Source organism: Dasypus novemcinctus, chromosome 6, assembly GCF_030445035.2.
Source record: "Dasypus novemcinctus isolate mDasNov1 chromosome 6, mDasNov1.1.hap2, whole genome shotgun sequence".
Lineage (NCBI taxonomy): Eukaryota > Metazoa > Chordata > Mammalia > Cingulata > Dasypodidae > Dasypus > Dasypus novemcinctus.
In genome coordinates this window covers 120,326,253-120,348,207 of record NC_080678.1, presented here as the reverse complement: position 1 = coordinate 120,348,207, position 21,955 = coordinate 120,326,253, and the positions used below count along the sequence as shown (strand labels likewise).

General features: G+C 43.4%; 1 protein-coding gene and 1 long non-coding RNA gene across 2 annotated transcripts in view; one reads left to right on the top strand and one right to left on the bottom strand.

Moving 5' to 3' along the window:
• The first annotated feature begins 18,002 nt into the window (after positions 1 to 18,002).
• LOC101433157 (non-POU domain-containing octamer-binding protein) lies at positions 18,003 to 20,376 on the top strand. Its single transcript, XM_012519315.4, has one exon. It carries the CDS (start codon positions 18,435 to 18,437, stop codon positions 19,455 to 19,457), a length of 1,023 nt encoding a protein of 340 aa, XP_012374769.4. The 5' UTR covers positions 18,003 to 18,434; the 3' UTR covers positions 19,458 to 20,376.
• Positions 20,377 to 21,780: 1,404 nt separating this feature from the next.
• The window catches only part of LOC111762178 (uncharacterized), a 42,462-nt gene continuing 42,287 nt past the window's right edge, over positions 21,781 to 21,955 (bottom strand). The window contains exon 5 of the long non-coding RNA XR_011649119.1: positions 21,781 to 21,931. This is a non-coding gene — a long non-coding RNA (uncharacterized lncRNA). The remainder of the gene's footprint in view (positions 21,932 to 21,955) is intronic.

The window sequence follows — 21,955 nt, the reverse complement described above, 5'->3', positions numbered from 1 at the left end:
AAAGAAACACAGATTCCCGTGCTGCTGACAACAACAGAAGTGGACAAAGAAGACTCAACAAATAGACACAGAGAACAGACAACTGGGGTGGGAGGGGAGAGAAATAAATCTTAAAAAAAAAAAAACAAATAAAAACAAAAAATAATAACCTTTAAAGGAAAACATTTTTTTTAAAGTTTCTAATTTTTAAACAACCCTAAATCTAATGATCTATGCAGATTATATAACAAAGGCAGCAAGGGAAATCTTCACCATACCCTATATAAAATAGCATTACCCTAATAAAATGCATTTTTTTTCTAAACTGATTCTATGATTGTATTAGTCAGCCAAAGGGGTGCTGAAGCAAAATATCAGAAATTGGTTGGTTTTTATAAAGCGTATTTATTTGGGGTAGAAGCTTACAGTTACCAGGCCATAAAGCAAAAGTTACTTCCCTCACCACAGTCTGTTGCCACGTTTTGGAGTAAGATGGTGGCTGACATCTGCCAGGGTCCAGGCTTCCGGGGTTCTTCTCTTTCCAGGGCTCGTTTCTCTTTGGGTACAGCTGCTCTGCTTGCTCCACAAGGCCAGCTGTAGAATATTAGGTGAACGGCTTTGTCTCTTTCCCCAAGGCCTCTGTCTGTGTTGGATGGAGACTTCTGTTCTTCCTCAGGTATCTGCCTCTCTGTGTGTTTACTTCTGGGGCTCCAGGATCAAAACTCCCACCTCACTTCTCTGGGGTGCAGTTTCTCTGTGAGTCGCAGCCCACCAGAGGGGCGGGGACTCAACATCCTACTGATGTGGCCCAATCAAAGCCTTAATCATTATTTAATCAAGTAAAAGCAAAACTTCTGAATCCAGTATGCCCAGAGAAAAAGACCAGTTTACAAATATAATCCAATATTTCTTTTAGAAATTCATCAATAATATCAAACTGCTACCAGTATCTCAAAAAATTGCAAAATATTGGCTCATGCAGCAAAGAGTATGAAGCACCATGCTGCCAGAGACCATGTCTGGGATCAGGGACATTATTAATAAACTGACAAATTCCTTATGTATATCTTAGTTATGTCTCTTTCCCCGAAACATCAGACTTGCATATTCAACTGTCCACTTAATATCACCACTTGGAAGTTTATCTACCATATATTTCCGATGTCCAAAGCTGATCTCCTGATGTCTTTGACATGAACATCGTGTTTTTCCCTGATTAGTAAGAATCAACTCCTATCTTCCTTTTGTTGCCGAATTTTCTCTAGGTTCTTAGCTAAACTACAAAAAAATGAATTTTAAGTACAAGAGAGTTTAGTTAGGCCAGTAATTTTTTAAGGAACGGAGAGAAGAGAAAGGGGAGAAAATACCAGATTATGGGTCCCAGGTAGAGAGAAAAGGAGCTGAAATTAGACTAACAGGGCTGATTTATAGATTACAGGTGCCCATTACAGACTACAAATCCCCTGGTTTACTTGCATGCTGATCCAGGCAGAGGTAGAAAAGCCAAGAACACAGACATTTTGGATTCTGCTCTTGCTTGTTGAACAATTAATTATTCTGCCTGTTTGCTAATGTTGGGGGAGGAATTCCAGTTGTTTGCTGTTTTGAGTGATTACCCTACCTCTCAGTCTTCCGGGGGCTCCCAATAATAAGGCCCCTGGAGAACATCCGGGACTTCTTCTTGATTCCAGAGGAAATCCTGTTCTGAATGGGGGTTCTCACAAGGTTCTTCCAGCAGCCATCTTGTGGGTATGGCCACGTGGGCTTCCTGCCAGGTTCCAGATACATCGATTGATTCATAATCTAGCCTGCCTCACATTTACTCAAGAGAAGACTTTAACTCCACATATCCAGTACAGCAGCACACTCAGGCAGCTCCACCTCCAAACTGTGTTCAGAATCCTACTGGAAGCCAAGAGTGCTTACAACTGCAAGCAGGAGAATTGCATCCATCATCCAGGTGGAATCTAAGCCCCCTCTCGGTATAGATGTGGAATGCAGTGGGAAGAAGAGATGTGATGTGGGGGCATTTTCAGGACTTGGAGTTGTACTGGGTGGTACCACAGGGACAGTTACTAGACATTGTGTGTCCTCCCATGGCCCACTGGGTGGACTGGGGGAGAGTGTAAACTGTAATGTGGCCCATTGACCACGTGGTGCAGCAGTGGTCAGGGAGGTATTCACCAAGTGCAATGACCTCCCATGATGATGGAGGAGGTTGTTGTTATGGGAGGAGTGGGGTGAGGGGGGTGAGGGGGTATATGGGGACCTCATATTTTTTTAATGTAACACTAAAAAATAGATAAAAAGATTGGAAAATTTGTTTTAAAAAAAGGAGGTACCAGAAATGAAACCCAGGGCCTCATACATGCAAAGCAGGCACTCAACCACTGAGTTACACCACTATATAGTTAAATTATAGAACAGTCTTTTGGTGGCTTTTTTTTTTTAAGGAAGTACTGGGGACCTCATACATGGGAAGCAGGCACTCAACCACTAAGCTACACCCACTCCCTTTCCTTAATTTGAGTAAAGGAGTTTTTTTTTTTTCCATCTCAATGCTACATTTACTTCCATTCCTTATCACATTCATTCCAGAATAGAATATCAGTAAATCCACTCTAATCCATACTCTATTCCTCCATTCTGTCGGCCCTGAGATGGTTATGTCCACTCTACCTTTATATCGAGAGGGGGCTTAGATTCCATATGGATGATGGATGCAGTTCTCCTGCTTGCAGTTGTAGGCACTCTTGGCTCCCTGGTGTGGTGGTTGACCTTCTTCACCTCCATGTTGGCTGGCCGGGGTAAGTCCAATAAATCACAGAGTAGGAGTTACAAGTCTGTTGAGGCTCAGGGCCTGGCTATCACATGGACAGTCCAGAGATTCAGGTCCCCTGGGTATACACTAAACCTAGTGCCAACCACAGGTCCGGTAAAAGTAACAGGAGAGGCTTGTGAACAAAAATCACATCTGAGTCCAACTCCATCGTACTCAGGAACACAAACTCCAAAGTAGGGCCAACTGACATGGCACTGAATTCCATCAAGAGCAGGAGCTCTTAACAATTTTTGCTCCATGGACACCTTTGCCAGTCATGTAAAATGAATACTACTGTAATTTATTTATTGCTTGCATTCATAGGTGAAGGAAGTGCTAAATTTCAGTTTGAGGTCAGAGAAAACAAAGGTAATACATTGATTTTTTTCAGTTCAAACTCAAAGACCCCCTGAAATCTTTCCACAGACCTCTTGGGATTAACAACCTCTGTTTTAGAGTATATGGAGATCAAATCGTAAAGGGCCTTATAGCTACTATAAAGACTGGCATTGTGTGACATGGTATGTCATTGGAGGTAGAACCAGAATTAGATGAGGCTTCTGAAGGCTTAGCCTGGAGCTTGCCAAAAAAAAGTAATGGAGATAAATAATATTTTAATGTAATAGTTTTAAAAACAAAACTGGCAAAATATTTTTGTAAACAAAGTTTTATTAGAACAAGGTGGGATAGGATCCGAGACTGTCATTATTTAAAACTTTGATATTTTGGTCACCACAGATTTTTTAACAGAATTTTTTAGTTTTTAAGTGTTGTGCCTAAAGAGTATTTATCTTGGCTAGAATTTGTCTGGGGTTTGAAATGAGAGTCTCTCTGAAGATTGGGCACAGTGTTTATTTCGAAATAAATAAAATAACGCTTTGCCCGAATTCTGATTTTACTTCTACATAGCTCACACATTGTTCTCTTCTGAACCTTCACCTCTTTAGAGAGGAAGACACACTGAAGCTTGCAGCTGTGAATAGAGAACAGGCTAGGTGAGACGCGCTCTTGGCCTTTTCTTTTTAAGATAACTGAACATGTCAGTAGGGGAGCCCCACGCGCAAGGAGTGCGCCCCGTAAGGAGAGCCGCCCAGCGCGAAAGAAAGTGCAGCCTGCCCAGGAATGGCGCCGCACACATGGAGAGCTGACACAGCAAGATGATGCAACAAAAAGAAACACAGATTCCCATGCTGCTGACAACAACAGAGGCAGACAAAGAATAACATGCAGCAAAATAGACACAGAGAACAGATAACTGGGGTGGGGGGAAGGGGAGAGAAATAAATAAATAAATAAATCTTAAAAAAAAACAAAGAGACCCAACACCATATTTCAGATGTGTGGACTTTTTTTAAAGGTTTATTTATTCATTTATTCTTCCCATCCCACCCCCCAGCTATCTGCTCTCTGTGTCCATTCGCTATGCGTTCTTCTGTGTCTACCTGTCCTCTCTTCAGGTGGTATCGCAACCCGGGCAGTGCAGTCCCAGTCGAACTGGGTCTGCACAGTCCCGAGGAGGGGGAGGTGAGAGGATGAAGAAATGAAAGACACGAAATAGTGGGGATCCGGGGGACTGTGAGGAGCTGCAGGAGTACAACAGCTACCTCAGGCATCCAGCTTAATTACACAATTTATTTTATATCCTTAGTACAAACAATGATACAGCAGTTCTCACGGGAAGCTCTTGTCTCTAGGTCATTACAAATGCACAAGTTACTCTTTGACCTTGCTACTAATAACACAGTTTTCTTAGACTTCTTATCCATACTCAGTACAGTTTGTTCAACATATAACCTTGACCAGGAGCCCCTCCTTCTTTATCTCCAATCTCTTCAGGGGCACCTCCTTCTTTATCTACATTTTTCTGTGAACCTTGGAGCCTTGCTTTGCAGGGCTCCCCACAAGGTGGCACTGGGAACCAATCCCTTCTGGAGTGTGAGAGAGGTACACAATCTCTTGAGTCACCTCAGCTCCCTGGTCTACTGCATCTCTTATTGTCTCTCTGTGTCTCCTTTTGCTGAGTCGTCTTGTTGAGCCGGCTCTCGGCTCCAGTCAGCTTGCCACATGGGCCAGGACTTGATGTGTGGACTTTGAAGATGTGTCATTACCACCTGGAAAAGAGGCTGCATAGTCACAAGGGGCAACCACATTGGGCAAATGAGAAAATGTTCACAAGGACCACTGTATTTTCCTCAAAGGTAAACCCTGGTAGTTATAAACTGACCACTTAGCCACATGTCAATTTTGTAAGTCTCTTCTTCAGGGATTAGGCCATAAGAATGTTTTTTTCCGAAATCAACTCACATTTCACCTAAGTACATTTATTCTTAAAGGAAAGCTTTACATTGTTACCTGTAAGTAAAAATGTGTGTCACTTTTTATTTAAAAAGTAGTGAAGGGGAGAAGATGTGTAGCTCAGTGGTTGAGTGCTTGCTTCCCATGTATGAGAACCTGGCTTCAATCCCAGGTGCCTCTTAAAACAAACAACAACAACAACACAAAAAAAAAATCCAAAGAATGAAAGAGGAATACCATCTCACACCTTATACAAAACTCAACTCAGGATGGATCAAAGATCTAAATATAAGAGCCAAGACCATAAAGACCTTGGAAGACAATATAGGGAAGCATCTGCAGGACCTTGTAATAGGAAATGGCTTCATGAACTTCACACCCAAAGCACGAGCCATGAAAGAAAAAATAGATAAATGGGACTTCCTCAAAATTAACACCTTTTGTACCTGAAAAGAGTTTATCAAGAATGTGAAAAGATGGTCCACTCAATGGGAGAAAATATTTGGTAACCATGTAACTGATAGGAGCTTAATATCCAGCATATATGAAGAAATCCTATATCTTGTAAACAAAAAGAACCCATTTTAAAAATGGGCAAGAGAGTTGAACAGATGCTTCTCCAAAGAAGAAATGCAAAAGGCTAAAAGCACATGAGAAATGCTCAACATCACTAGCTATTAGGGAAATGCAAATCAAAACTACAATGAGATACCATCTTGTACCCATTAGACTGGCAGCTATTAAAAAAACAGAGGACTATAAGTGTTGGAGAGGATGTGGAGGAATGGGAACACTCATCCACTGCTGGTGGGAATGTAGAAGATCCAGCCATTGTGGAGGACAATCTGGTAGTTCCTCAAAAAACTAGCTATAGATTTGCCATATGACCCAGCAATTCCACTGCTGGGTATATACCCAGAAGAACTGAAGACAAGGACACAAACCGATATATGCACACCGATGATCATAGTGGCCTTATTCACTATTACTAAAAGTTGGAATCAACCCAAATGCCCATCAACAGATGAATGGATAAACAAAATGTGGTATATACATACAATGGAATACTACCTCAACTGTAAGGAGGAATACAGTACAAACACATGGGTTAACATAGATTAATCTTGAGGCCCTTATGTTGAATGAGGCAAGCCAGACATTGAAGAAAAAATACTACATGGCCTCTCTGATATGAATTAATAAAATTGAGCTGTCTCACAGAGCTAGAGCCTAGAAGATAACTTACAGGAAATAGGGGGGAGAGGAAGGTTGTGACCTAATGTCAACACAGGCAAAATCTATGACCAAGTGGAGGTAAGTAGTCGTGCAGTGAAGGAATAAGATGGGGACATAGGGATACTATTGGGTGGGGCTTTGCAGGCTTGAGGGGGCTAGGGTTGAGAGGATGGGAAAGATGGTCCATGGAATTGAGAAGGTTGGGGGGAGCAGGTAAACACAGATTGTCAGGTATGTGATTGAAACTATAATGTTAAGAAAACTCTTTAGAAAATACAATAAGAAAGGGTTACTGGTTTAAGGTTTTTGACGGAGGGCATCTGGCACAGGGTGCACCTGGGGCAGGCTACCAGGGAGTGTGTGAGTGCTCATCTTGTCATAGTGTGTTATATCAGTGGGTGGAGTCCCATACAATGAGTGGGAAGGTGTTGTGCTCCCATCGTGGGGAGGCCTGATATTCTCAAACAAGGGGAGGATGTCTCTTGAGAGCATTGCTCCCAATGGGGGAGGACAGACTAATGTGTCAAGCCCTCAGCATTGTTGTAAGTATCTATGAATCTTGCCCTTCAATCAGTGAAGCTTGTTTGTCACTGTGGGCCCTGAGGGGAGGGGGAGAGAGGAATAGAATAGATGGAAGAGGGAGTACTAGGGGGCAATGGAAGTGTTCCTCAAGATCGTGCAATGATGGTGTATTAATCAGGGTTCTCTAGGGAAACAGAATCAACAAGGGATATCCGTGATAGTAAGAGATTTATCAGAGTCTCTCACACAGCCGTGGGGATGCACAAGTCCAGGTTCCACAGGCAGGCTGCAACCAGGAACTCAGATGAAAGTCCAATGAAGATTCTTGATGAATTCTGGGAGATGCTGTCTGTCCAAAGATGAGCTGGGAAATTCTCTCTCAATGCTGGAATCACTTCCCCTTTTAAGGGATTCAACTGATTGGGTTAAGGTCACTCATTGCTGATGGCAATCTCCCTGACTGATGTAATTACAACCAGCTATCTAGGATTTACCACTGCAGTAAAGTCAATGGTGACTAAAGTCCATAAATGCCCTTGTGTCGCTGAGCGTGAGGGTTTCGACCTCACTCAGGCCCAAGAGTCGGGGGGGGGGTGGCTCCTGCCGAACCGCCGGCGGGGGTACTCCAAGAAGGAGCACCGGTTCTCCAGGCGTGGGGGACGCGCGGTTGAGGAAAAACCACGAAGACCGCTTGAGCGCAAGAACAGGTCTGCTTTATTGCGGAAGTACACTTAGTTATATAGGGTTGGGTAGAGGGAGGAGTGTGAAGAAGGGAGGGCTGGCTACGGGGCGGCTGTGGATAGGTTGAAGCTGATGGACAGACCTGAGGTAAGCAGTTACTGGGGAAGAGGGCAGATTGTAGGTTGGCAATATGGGCGGGACTGGCGGGAAGGATGGCGGGGGCTGGAAGGGGAGGAGGGGTGGAGAAGGCGGTAACAATTGGCGGTAACACCCTTGTATTACAGTTAGCCCAGTGCTTGCTTGACCAAACAACTGGGCACAATTACCTGACCGAGTTGACACAATAGCCTAACCATCACAGATGGATACAGGCCATGTTAAATTTCACCAAAAATATATAAAAGTGTATGGTCTAAAATGTAAATCATAATGTAATCAAAAATTTATAAAAGTGTACTGACTAAAATATAAACCATAATGTAAACCATAATGGAACCATGGTTAGTAGTCATGTTTCAATATCAGTATATCAGTTGTAACAAATGTAACATCCACATGTAAAAAGATCATTACTGGGGAAGGGGGAAAATGGTTTGATGTTGGGTATACGGGAGTCTCATATAATCTATATGTGACTTTACAGTAACCTAAAACTTTTCTGAAGACATAACTAAAAATTTTTTTTAAAAAAAGGATGTAGACACTGAGGAAGAAATGAAAGAGATTGCCTTGCCACTGTACATACAGGGCAACACCTATTACAGTGATGAAAGGCAAAATATGAAAAAAAGTTTTTTGATATTTTTCATTTTTTAATACCCCCATTTATTTTTTACTTTATTTTAGCTTTTCTAAATTACTATGTATTCTATTTCTAATCTTTAAACCTGTCATTACTATTTCATTTTCCTACTAATTGAATTTTGCAATATATTAGGCTTCATTTTTGAAGAATTTTTGGATTACAGAGGGATTCAACCATGGCAGGGGAGGAGCACTGGTGTGGGAAGTCATAGATGGGGGATGCATGTATGGGAGGGAGTTCTCCAGGGTATGCATATAGGGTAAATAGATATGTTCAGATGTTCACTGGGTATTGTCATAGTGGGTAGAGTTACACACAACTGAGGGAGTGCTGAGTTCCCATCCTGGGGAGCTCTGTCACATTCCCCAATGGGAACAGTAATAATCGCCCAAGTGCAAGGACAAAGACCAGTGAAGAAGGATGGTCCAGTGATGGGCCCTTGATACTGATGACTATGTTTATGAGGTTGTGTGCTTGAAATTTCAACTAGGCCTAGAGCTGTCTGGTGCCTAAGAGTTACCTCCTGAGAACCTCTATGTTGCTCAAATAAGGCCTCTCTCTAAGCCAAACTTGGCATTGCCTTCCCCCAGTAATGGAACATGACTCCTAGGGGTGAGCCTCCCTGGTACCAAGGGATTACTACCAAGCACCAACTAGAAATGCAACTGGGAAAAGACCTTGAATAAAAGGGGGAAAAGGTAAAGACAAATGAGTCTATGGCTAAGAGACTTCAAAGTGAGTCAGGAGTTCATCTCAGAGGTAATGCAGGATCTCATAGACTGCCAAAGTAGATGCTACCCCAAATAGTGGGGCTCCTGAGGGCTCTGGAGACACCCAGGCCCTATGATCATGGCAGACAACTCTGGAGTTGTACTCCCAAGTATGACAGAGTTGGACTCAGTTGTGACTTCTCTACACATACCTCTTCTGTCCCTTCTATTTGAACCTATAGTTGGTGCTGGAGTTGGTAGGTGTATGTCCAAAGGACTTAAATCTTTGGGTTGTCCATGTGCCAGTTAGGCCCTGAGCCTCAGTGGAGTTGCAACACCTACTATCTAGTTAATGGGACTCACCCAGGACAACTAACAAGGAGGTGAGGATGGACAGCCACCATGCCAAGGAGCTGAGAGGGTCTACAACTGCAGGTGAGAGAGTCCCATCCATCAGTCATATGGGATCAAAGCCCCCTCTTAATTAAAGGTAGAGTGGGAATCACCATCCCAGAATCCTCAGGATTGGAGAACAAAAGATGGACTAGAGTGGCATACTGGTATTCTAATATAGGCTTATTGTGATTCTAGCAATGGAAGAAATTATATCATTGATGTGGAGACAGTGGCCACTGGAGGTGCTGAAGGCAGGGAGAGGAAAAAAGATGTATAATATGGGGACATTTTGGGGACTTGGAATTGTCCTGAATAACATTGCAATGACAGATACAGGCCATATATATATCCTGCCACAACCTACAGAACTGAGTGGGAAAAAGTGTAAACTACAATGTAAACTATAATCCATGCTTAGTGGCAATGCTCCAAAATGTGTTCATCCATTGCAATGAATGTACCACACTAATGAAAGAAGTTGTTAATGTGGAGAAAAGTGGGAGGTGTGCGGAGTGGGGCATACTGGAATCCCTTATATTTTTTATGTAACATTTTATGTAAACTAAGTATCTTTTTAAAAAAATAAAAAGTAAATTAAAAATACAATAGAGGGAAGTGGATGTGACTCAAGGAACTGAGCTCCCACCTACCACATGGGAGGTTCTGGGTTTAGTTCCTGGTGCCTCCTAAAGAAGATGAGCAAGAGAATGAGCTGACGTGATGAGCTGGTGTGGCAAGCTGGTACAACAAGATGATGCAACAAGACAAGCAAGACAGTGAGCTGACTTAACAAGATGACTCAACAAGAGACACAAGGAAGAAAACATAATGAGAGACACAAAAAAGTAGGAAGCAGAGGTGGCTCAAGTGATTAGGTTCTCCCTCCCACAGAGGAGGTTCCAGGCTTGGTTCCCAGGGCCTCCAAAAAAAAGTGCGGGGGGGAGGAGGTGGGGAAGAGATGAGCACACAGTGAACAGACACAGAGAGCACCAACAATGAGGGAGTAGGGAGAAATAAATAAATGAAAATAATTATTTAATTAAATACAATAGAGGCGTGCAACAGCAGATTTGAAATCATGGAAGAAAGAATCAGTGACACACAGAACAGCTGAAATTGAAAAGAGAGAATTAAAGAGAAAAGAATGGAAAAAATTGAGCAGGGGCTCAGTGAGTTGAATAATAGCATGAAGCACAAAAACATACATGTTACAAGAGTTCCAGAAGCAGATGAGAAGGGAAAAGGGGCAGAAAGAGTTTTTGAGGAGAACATCTGGGAAGATGGCAGACTTGATATGGGACTCTCTTCTCTCCCAGAAAAATAGCTAAAGGTCACACTGAAATGGCCTGGAAAAAGATCTTCACAACAGCAAAACTGTGAGTTGAAACCAGCAGCTGCTACTCCTGGCACCCTTTGACACACTAAAGACACTTGAATTCTCAGGCCTCTGAGCCAGATAAAAACAAAGGAGGCTCCAGCAATTAACCACCCCAGGAAAAGGGAGAGAGAAGTACACAGCCTAAGACTGCCTCTGCTTTTGACTCACAAATTTGGTCTGCTGTGTCCCACCAGCCCTTCCAGGCTGGGTGGGTCTGTGCCATTGTTTGCGTGGGCATTGGCAAGGGACTAAAGAGATTTGGCCCTCCCAATCTCCCTCTCTACTAACCAGGACTGATTGTTGAGGATGCAGAGTGTAGTGGAATTGTATCCTACACAGGAAAAGAGAGGGGGCTGCCAGAGAAGACAGGAGAACTGTCTCCAAGAAAGTTTGAATTACAAGGCTCTTAGCACCCAGGCAGGAAACTCTATCACTTTGACCTGGTCTATGTTGCAGCAAACACACTCTGATCAGGCATTGAACTGAGAGGACTGCCAAAGAGCCCCATCTGCTGGCAGACCAAAGAAGTGCATGTGAGAAAATTAAAAGTAAGAGAGGCTTTTTCTGACCTTTATAGCCTCCCTCCCCAAGGCCCTAGGAAACAGGCCTGCAACCTATTACTGAGTATAGAGCCCAGTTTTGAGCAACTAACAGGGACAATCCTAATGATCAAGGTTGAAACAAGAATCAAAAAGCAGGGAAGTGAACATGGCTCAACTGATTGAGCATCCGCCTCTCATATGGGAGCGTCCAGGGTTTGATACCCAGGGCCTCCTGACCCGTGTGGTGAGCTGGCCCATGCACAGAGCTGCCACATGCAAGGAATGCCACGCCATGCACAGGTGCCCCCGCATGGGGGTGCCCCACATGCAAGGAGAGTGCCCTGCAAGGAGAGTTGCCCCACGTGAAAAAAAAAAAATGCAGCCCATCCAGGAGTGGCGCCACACACACAGAGAGCTGATGCAGCAAGATGATATAACAAAAAAGTGACACAGTTTCCTGGTGGCACTGAGGGTGCAAACAGACACAGAACACACAGCAAGTGGACACAGAGTGCAGACAATGGGGGGGGGGGAAGGTGGAGAGAAATAAATAAAATAAATCTTTAAAAAAAATCAAAAAGCAGCAGGAACACACAATCTCTTGCCATTAAATCCTAGACATCAGCAAAAATTATAAGCCACACTAAGAAAATGGAAGACATGGCCCAAAAAAGGAAATATCAAAGCCCCAGAAGAGACACAAGATTTGAGAGGACCAATTAACGAGATGCACACAAATTTCCAAAATCAAATTAATGAGTTGAAAGAATATATGGCTAAAAAGAAAAGTGACATCAAGAAGGCATTGACTGACTACAAAGAATTTGAAAACCTGAATAGAAAGGTAATGGAGCTCATGGGAGGGAAAGACACAATAGGCCAGCTAAAATACACATTAGACAATTAAAAAAAAAAAAAATTAGAGGTATATAACAGCAGACTCAAAATGATAAAAGAAAGAATAATTGATACCAAAGGAAGAACAGCTGAAATTCAAGAGAGAAAAGAATAGAGAGAGGGAAACGGACTTTGGCCCAGTGGTTAGGGCATCCGTCTACCACATGGGAGGTCCGCGGTTCAAACCCCGGGCCTCCTTGACCCGCGTGGAGCTGGCCATGCGCAGCGCTGATGCACGCAAGGAGTGCCGTGCCACGCAGGGGTGTCCCCCGCCCACGCGCAAGGAGTGCGCCCATGAGGAAACCCGCCCAGCGTGAAAAGAGCAGCCTGCCCAGGAATGGCGCCGCCCACACTTCCCGTGCCGCTGATGACAACAGAAGCGGACAAAGAAACAAGACACAGCAAATAGACACCAAGAACAGACAACCAGGGGAGGGGGGGAAATTAAATAAATAAATAAATCTTTAAAAAAAAAAAAAAAAGAATAGAGAGAGAAAAAAAATAGAAAATATTGGGAAGGGGCTCAGGGGGTTGAATAGCAACATGAAACACAGCAACATATGTGTCATGGGAGTCCCTGAAAGAGAAGAGAAGGAAAAAGGGGGAGAAAGAGGAAAGGAGGAAATAATAGCTGAAAATTTCCAAACTCTCATGAAAGAAATGAACTTACATGTCCAAGTACACTGTACCCCAATCAGAATAAATCCAAATGGACCTAGTCCAAAACACATACTACTCAGAATGTCAAATGTCAAAGATAAAGAGAAAATTCTGAGAGCAGCAAGGGAGAAGCAAACCATCACATATAAAGAAGGCTCAGTAAAACTTAGTGCAGATTTCTCATCAGAAACTATGGAGGTGAGAAGACGGTGGTATGATACAATTACGATACTGAAAGAGAAAAACTGACAACCAAGAATTCTTTATCCAGAAAAATTGTCCTTCAAATATGAAGATGAATATAAAATATTCACAAACAAACAGAAACTAGGGAGTTCATAATAAAGAAGCCCAAAGCAAGCAGAAGGAAAGAAATAATAAAGATTAGAGCAGAAATAAATGAATTTGAGAAAAAGAGAAAATCAACAAAACCAAAAGCTGCTTCTTTAAGATGAATAAAGTTGACAAACACCTAGCTAGACTAACAAAGAAAAAAAGAGAATATGCAAATAAATACAATCAGAAATGAAAGAGGGTAAGTTAGGACTGAACCCATAGAAATAAAAAAGATCATAAGAAGATACTTTGAGAAATCATATGCCGACAAACTGAAAACCTGGATGAAATGGACAAATTCTAGAAATGCAAAACAACCTGTGACACTATAAGAAATACAAGAACTTAACAAACCAATCACATTTAAAGAGATTGAATCCATCATCAAAATCTCCCAGCAGGGAAGCGGATTTTGTTCAACTGATAGAACATCCACCTACCACATAGGAGGTCCAGGGTTCAAACCCAGGGCCTCCTGGCCCATGTGGTAAGCTGGCCCACGTGCAGTGCTGATGTGCGCAAGGAGTGTCTTGCCACACAGATGTGTCCCACAAATAGGGGAGCCCCACACATAAGAAGTGTGCCCCTCAAGGAGAGCCACCCCACATGAAAAAAGTGCAACCTGCCCAGGAGTGACGCCGCACACAGAGAGCTGATGCAGCAAGATGACACAACAAAAAGAGACACAGATTCCTGGTGCTGCTGATAACAATGCAAGTGGACAAAGAAGAACACACAGTGAATGGACATGGAGAACAGACAACGGGGTGGGGTGAAAGGGAGAGAAATAAAAAATAAATCTTTTTAAAAAAGAAAAATCTCCCAGCAAAGAAAAGCCCAGGACCAGATGGCCTCACAGGTGAATTCTACCAAGCATTTCAAAAAGCATTATACTAATCCTGTTTAAACTCTTCCAAAAAATTGAAAAGGAGGGAAAATTACCCAAAGCATTTTATGAAGCCAACGTAATCCTAATACCAAAGCCAGATAAAGACACTACAAGAAAAGAAAATTACAGAACAATCTCTCTAATGAACATAGATGCAAAAATTCTCAACAAAATATTTGCAAATAGAATCCAACAGCATATCAAAAGACTTATACATCATGACCAAGTAGGATTTATTCCTGGTATGCAATGTTGATTCAACATAAGAAAACTACAAAACAATGCTAAAAGAAATCATCTGCACTTGGAGGATTATTGTTGTTCCTTAAAGAAAAGAAAAGAAAAGAAAAGAAAAGAAAAGAAAAGAAAAGAAAAGAAAAAAAAGAAAAGAAAAGAAAAGAAAAGAAAAGAAAAGAAAAGAAAAGAAAAGAAAAGAAAAGAAAAGAAAAGAAATCATGGAAGACCTAAACAAATCCTTGACTTTTTCCCAATCATTGAGGGAAAGCTTTCAACATTTCCCCATTGAGTGTGATTTGGCTGTGGGTTTTTCACATATGCCTTTTGTCATGTTGAGGAACTTTCCTTCTATTCTTATCTTTTGAAGTGTTTTTATCAGTAAAGGATGCTGGATTTTGTTGAATGCCTTTTCTGTGTTGATTGAAATGATCATATGTCTTTTCCCCTTCAATTTATTAGCATGCTGTCTAATATTTATGATATATAAAGAGATGCTACAACTCAACAATAGAAAGAAACGACCCAATTGAAAAGCGGGCAAAATGGGAAGCAGATGTGTCTCAGATGACTGGGCTCCCACCTACCACATGGAAAGTGGCTGATTAGGATCCTGGTGCCTCATAAAGAAGACAGCAAGCTGGTGCAAAGGGCAGGTGCAGCAAGCTACACAACAAGAGACACAAGAAGAAAATAACATAATAGGAAACACAAGAAAACAGGGAGCAGAGGTTCCCTGTACCTCCTAAAGAAGACAGCACACTGAACGCAATGGGCAGGCACAGTGAGCTGATGCAACAAGAGATGTAGGGAGGAAAAAGTAGAATGAAAGACACAACAAAACAGAGAGTGGTGATGACTCAAGTGATTAGACACCTCCCTCCCATGTCCAAGGTCCCCGGTTCAGATCCTTGTGCCTCCTAAAGGAGGAGACAAACAGACTCAGCAAGGGAAACACAGCAAGGGAGTGGGGAGAAATAAATAAAATAAATCTTTCAAACCAGTGGGCAAGAAACATGAACAGACATTTTTCTAAAGAAGAGATATAAATGGTGGAAAAAACACATGGAAAAATGTTCAACATCACTAGATATTATGGAAATGTAAATCAAAGCTACAATGAAATATCATTTCACATTTACTAGAATGGCCACTGTTGAAAAAAAAAACAGAAAATTGTAAGTGTTGGAGAGGATGTGGAAAGATAGGAATGCTTATTCACATTGGTGGGAATGCAGAATGGACAGCCATGTGGAAGTGAAGCAGGCTAGGTAGGAATCAGTAGATAGATCTGGAACCTGGCAAGAAGTCCACGTGTCATGCATTCCCCCCACCCAAGATGGCTGCTCGAAGACGCTGATGAGAAATGCACTTTGGAATGAGATTTCCTCAGGAAGCCAGGAGAAGCCCCGGATATGTCCAGGGACCTTATTATTGGGTCCTCCTGGGGGACTGATGGGTGGGGTAATCAATCAAAATAGCAAACACCTGGACCTCCCCCTGTGCCATTATCAAAGGGGTGGAATAATAAGCTGTTTAAAAAGCTACTCTCTTGCCTTCGAACTCATTCTTGCCTTCTGCACCTTGATCTTGCCGTGCTCCCCTGCATGGATCAACACGCAAGTAAAACCTGGGCATTTATAATCTATAGTGGGATATTGTAGTCTGTAAATCAGCCTGCTTTATCACTTTTCAGCCCTTTCCTCTCTACCTGGGACCATTACTCTTCCCTCCCGACCTTAATAAATTACTGGCCTAACTAACCCAACGTGCTCTTGAAATTCATTTCTGCAATATAGTCAGGAACCTAGACATAGCCTGGTTACATAAGTTTGTTAGGCGGTTCCTAAGGAAGTTAGATAAAGATCTCCTATGTGACCCCACAATACCACTACCAGGATTATATCCAGAAGAACTGAGTAGTAACATGAACAGAAAATTGTACACCAAGGTTCATAGCAACACTATGCACAATTGCCAGAAGATGGAATCAACCCCGGTGCCCATCAACTGACGAAAGGACAAGCAAACTGTGGCACATACACGCAACGGAGCCCTGCTCTCCCTTCTCTCTGGACCAGCTTGCGAGGATACCTGGGAACCTGTAATCTGCGAACTTCTCCTCTTCTCTCCTTTTCTTAATAAAATGGCCTAACTCAACAGGCCTGTTCTTAAATTCTTTTAAGAACCTAGAGGAAATCTGGCGACATCTGCTGGCCAGCCAGTCAGGGGAAGGGGGCCGTCTTCCTCAGTCCGGGTGAGGTGAGTCTGAACTACCCACCACCGCCTTTTCAGTGGCGCTTTTGGTTCTCCATGCTGAGCGCGTTCCCCTTGTAGGACCCCGCGGGACACAGTCCCCAGCCAAGGGCAGGGACAGGCCATGGGACTGCGCATCCGCGCCCCGTGCCCGGGCTTGTTAGACCTGACCCCAGCCAGGGGGGGCGCACCCTGCTGAGAGAGGGGGTCCCGGGCCAAACCCAGGGCGCAGCAGAGCCACTGTCCTGAGCCGGGTCCACGCTACAGCCCCGCTTTTTCAGCAGCTACCCCAGCCCCGCGTTGAGCCGCCGCCTTCTCCTGCCGCCCTCCCCGGCAGCGGAGGTGATGGGGAAAGCTCGGCGGTCTGCGCTGGCGCCTTCCGTGCTTCCACAGCTCTCTGGCCCTAGGACCCCACCTGCTCCCTCGTCTGGGACGGGGGAGGCAGCGGCTGGCGGGGCCGGGGTGCCTGGCGGCCGCCTTCGCTTTCCTTGGGGCGTCATGAACCAGGGGCTGTGTCCCTAATTCCCCTTAACTCCACATTTAATCTCCCTACTACTGAATTTCTCATTTGTGAAATGCTTTAGAATGTTTTAAACCTGACAATGGATTCATTAGTGAAGTTTTTGTCCTATCCATGGCACAGGGCGCAGCAGCGCGTTAACTGGAACAAATGATCTCTCCTCTCTTAACGGGCTTTTGATGTCTGGTTTAGGTGTAATTTTACAGGTAGAGGTGTAAAGACTGCTCCCTAAGACCTCTGTAAGAATAGGAGGGGAAAAAAGAGGAAATACACACACGACGGGATAGCATGCAGTTCTAAGACATGACGTTGTGAAGCGTATGTCAGCGTGGATGAACCTGCAGGACATTATGTTGAAAGAAGCAAGCCAGGCACAAAAGGACAAATATTATATGATTTCATGACTATGAACTAAATATAATGAGCAAACTCATGGAGTTAATAGCTAGAATATAAATCACCAGAGAATAAAATGTGGTTAGAGATTGGAAACCTGAGATTTATTCTGTGCAGAACTGGTAAAAAGTTGTTTGGAAATGAATAGAAATGGTGAAAGCACATCATAGTGTTCGTAATTTTGCTAATATATGGGTATGACAGTGGTTGAAAGGGTAATCTAAGGTCATGTATATTACTAGAAGGAAAGCTAAAAAATGTAACATGGGACTGTATAGCATAGTAAAACCTCAAGTGAAATATGAATATGGGTAATATTGCATAGATAAGATTGTTTTTTGGAAACTGAACAAATGTATGTTAATGTCACAAGATGTATCAGCAAAGGTGATACAAGAATGTATCAGCAAAAAAAAAAGCTAAGTGAAAGAAACCAGATGCAGGTCGCCGTTACTCTGAGGAGAGAACAGTCGGTAGAGGGTGGAGAAATGCAGAGCAATAAAACCTTTAACCTGGAGAAGCAAAACCATACTCCAAGGAAGCATCATCAGCATCACCATCCACAACACCACCCACAGCAACAACAGCAGCAGCCACCACCACCACCAATACCTGCAAATGGGCAACAGGCCAGCAGCCAAAATGAAGGCTTGACTATCGACCTGAAGAATTTTAGGAAACCAGGAGAGAAAACCTTTACCCAACGGAGCCGTCTCTTTGTGGGCAATCTTCCTCCTGACATCACTGAGGAGGAAATGAGGAAACTATTTGAAAAATATGGGAAAGCAGGCGAGGTCTTCATTCATAAGGATAAAGGCTTTGGCTTTATCCGCTTGGAAACATGAACCCTAGCGGAGATTGCCAAAGTGGAGCTGGACAACATGCCACTCCGTGGAAAGCAGCTGCGTGTGCGCTTTGCCTGCCATAGTGCATCTCTTACAGTCAGGAACCTTCCTCAGTACGTGTCCAATGAACTGCTGGAGGAGGCCTTTTCTGTGTTTGGTCAGGTGGAGAGGGCTGTAGTCATTGTGGATGATCGAGGAAGGCCCTCAGGAAAAGGCATTGTTGAGTTCTCAGGGAAGCCAGCTGCTCGGAAAGCTCTGGACAGATGCAGTGAAGGCTCCTTCCTGCTAACCACATTTCCTCGACCTGTGACTGTGGAGCCCATGGACCAATTAGATGATGAAGAGGGACTTCCAGAGAAGCTGGTTATAAAGAACCAGCAATTTCACAAGGAGAGAGAGCAGCCACCCAGATTTGCACAGCCTGGCTCTTTTGAGTATGAGTATGCCATGCGCTGGAAGGCACTCATTGAGATGGAGAAGCAGCAACAGGACCAAGTGGACCGCAATATCAAGGAAGCTCGTGAGAAGCTGGAGATGGAGATGGAGGCTGCTCGCCATGAGCACCAGGTCATGCTAATGAGGCAGGATTTGATGAGGCGCCAAGAAGAACTTCGGAGGATGGAAGAGCTGCACAACCAAGAGGTACAAAAACGAAAGCAATTGGAGCTCAGGCAGGAGGAAGAACGCAGGCGCCGTGAAGAAGAGATGCGACGACAGCAAGAGGAAATGATGCGGCGACAGCAGGAAGGATTCAAGGGAACCTTCCCTGATGCGAGAGAGCAGGAGATACGGATGGGCCAGATGGCTATGGGAGGTGCTATGGGCATAAACAACAGAGGCGCCATGCCACCTGCTCCTGTGCCAACTGGTACCCCAGCCCCTCCAGGACCAGCTACCATGATGCCAGATGGAACCTTGGGATTGACCCCACCAACAACTGAACGCTTTGGCCAAGCTGCTACAATGGAAGGAATTGGGGCAATTGGTGGAACTCCTCCTGCATTCAACCGTGCAGCTCCTGGAGCTGAATTTGCTCCAAACAAACGTCGCCGATACTAATAAAGTTGCAGTGTCCTAGTTTCTCAAAACCCTTAAAAGAAGGACCCTTTTTGGACTAGCCAGAATTCTACCCTGGAGAAGAGTGTTAGGGATTTCCTTCCACTAGTTAGGTTTTTCCTTTCTGTACTACTCTAGGGAGACCTAGGGCATGGGAGGGAGGGTGGTATTTAACAAATCAGTTCAGTGTGGTATATATTACTTAACAAATCAGTTCTGTGTGGTGCATTCCTGAAGTCTCAAATGTTACTGATGTTGGGGCCTGGGGGGAGCCATGACAAAAATGGATCCAGTTAGAGCCCCATTAATCCTGATCATTCCATTCTTTGTCCATCCTTTTCTGTTTGCTTTCTAATCCTTCCACCCCCTGGCCCCCAACCTGAGACACTGCCATATATGCCACAAAACAAAAAACAAAAAAAACATCACCCAATGACCTTAGCCCCATTTCTCCATTCACTCCCAGGTCAGAATTCAGGCAAATGTCCATAGAGGTCACAGACAGCATACATATTGTTCTGTTATATCTCATATATTACCCCTTAATGTCCTAAAGAAGACATTTTCTCATAGATTTTCATTTTAGTATATCTTTAAAAATATCTTGTGTTAACTTGCATCCATCTTTTTCTTGGGTGAGGACTGCCCAGGAATGGCCCTTTTGTGTCTAGGATGTTGCTGTTCACAGCTTTTCTTGATAGGCTTAGTACAATCTTGGAAACAGGGTTGCTGTATGCTAAAGGTCTGACAGTAGCTCTTAGCCTTGCCTATCTTAGGTAGTTACGCTGTGCATTTTTTATTGGTGTACCATGTTTGATTTGTCTCTGAAACCTGAAATTTGGAGTTTTTCTGAGAAATGGAGCAGTAATGCAGCATCAACTTATTAAAATACATTTTAAGCCTTTAAAAAAAAAAAAAGAAACCAGATGCAGAGTACTACACATTGTATGATTCCATTTCTATGAAATGAAAATATAAATTAATTTATAAAGATGGAATTAGATTAGTGGTTTTGTAGGGCTGGGGAAGGATAGAGGGATTAAGAAGTGACTGCTAAGAGGTGTGGAGTTTTTCTTTTTTTTTTTTAAGATTTATTTTTATTTTTCTCCCCTTCCCCCGCCCCTCCACCAGTTGTCTGCTCTGTGTCCATTTGCTGTGTGTTCTTCTGTGTTCCCTTGTATTCTTGTCAGTGGCACTGGAATACTGCATCTCTTTTTTGTTGCATCATCTTGCCGTGTCAGCTCTCCCTGTGTGCGCACCACTCCTGGGCAGGCTGCACTTTTTTCACACGGGGTGGCTTTCTTTATGGGGTGCACTCCTTGCACTTGGGGTTTCCCTATGTGGGAGACACCCCTGCATGGCAGGGCACTCCTTGCGTGCATCAGCACTGCGCGTGGGCCAGCTCCACATGGGTCAAGGAGGCCCAGGTTTGAACCCTGGACCTCCCATGTGGTAGGTGGACACTCTGTCAGGTAAGCCAAATCCGCTTCCCAAGCTTTTCCTTTTGGAGTAATGAAATTCTTCTGAAAATTTTTGTGATGATGAATGCACAACATACTGATTATACTAAAAGCCATTGATTGTATACTTTGGATAGACTGTATGGTATATGAATATATCTCAATGAAACTGCTTTTTTAAAAAGTCTAAGGTCATGTATATTACTAGATGGAAAGCAAAAATCTGTAACATGGGACTGTATAAGATAGAAAAACCTCATGAAAAACATGAATATGGGTGCTATTACATAAGACTGTTTTACAGATTATAAATACAAATATACTAGAGAGAAGGAAACAGAATAGCAGCTACATATGGCAGGGAAGCATAGAGATTGAGAAGTGATGAGTTTTATTTGGTTATTATAATTTTTAAAGATTCATTTATTGTATTTTTTATTTATCCCCACTCCCCTAGATGGTTCTTTCATCTGTCTACTCCAAGAGTAGCCTTCTCCAAGAGACACTGGGAACTGAACCCAGGACCTCCCCCATGAGGCGAGTGCCCTGCAGCCTGAGCCACACCCGCTCCCTGTGGGCTGTGGTATCTGCTGGCTTGTGGCATCTGCTCATGGTAGCAGGGGCAGCATCTAGCTCAATTCTGCAGCAAGGGCAGAATCTAACCTGTTATGGTGGGGCAGTAGCTGCTCATCTTCTTTTAGAAGGCACCAGGACACTAACCTGGGACCTCCCGTGTGGTAGGTGGGTGCCCAACTGGTCGAGCCACATTTGCTTCCCATACTATTTTTATTGGAATAATGAAAGTGGTAAGAATGATTGAAGTGGTGATTTCACAAATATGTGATTACATCGAATACCATTGATTATACACTTTGGATGGATTTATGCTTTATTAATATGTATCAATAAAATTGATTTGTTAAAAAAACAAAAAAAAGACTGGCAGAGTAGTTGTAGCTCAGCGGTTAAGTGCCTGCTTCACATGTACAAGGTCTTGGGCTCAATCCCTAGTATTGCCTTTAAAAAAAAAAAAAAAGCACT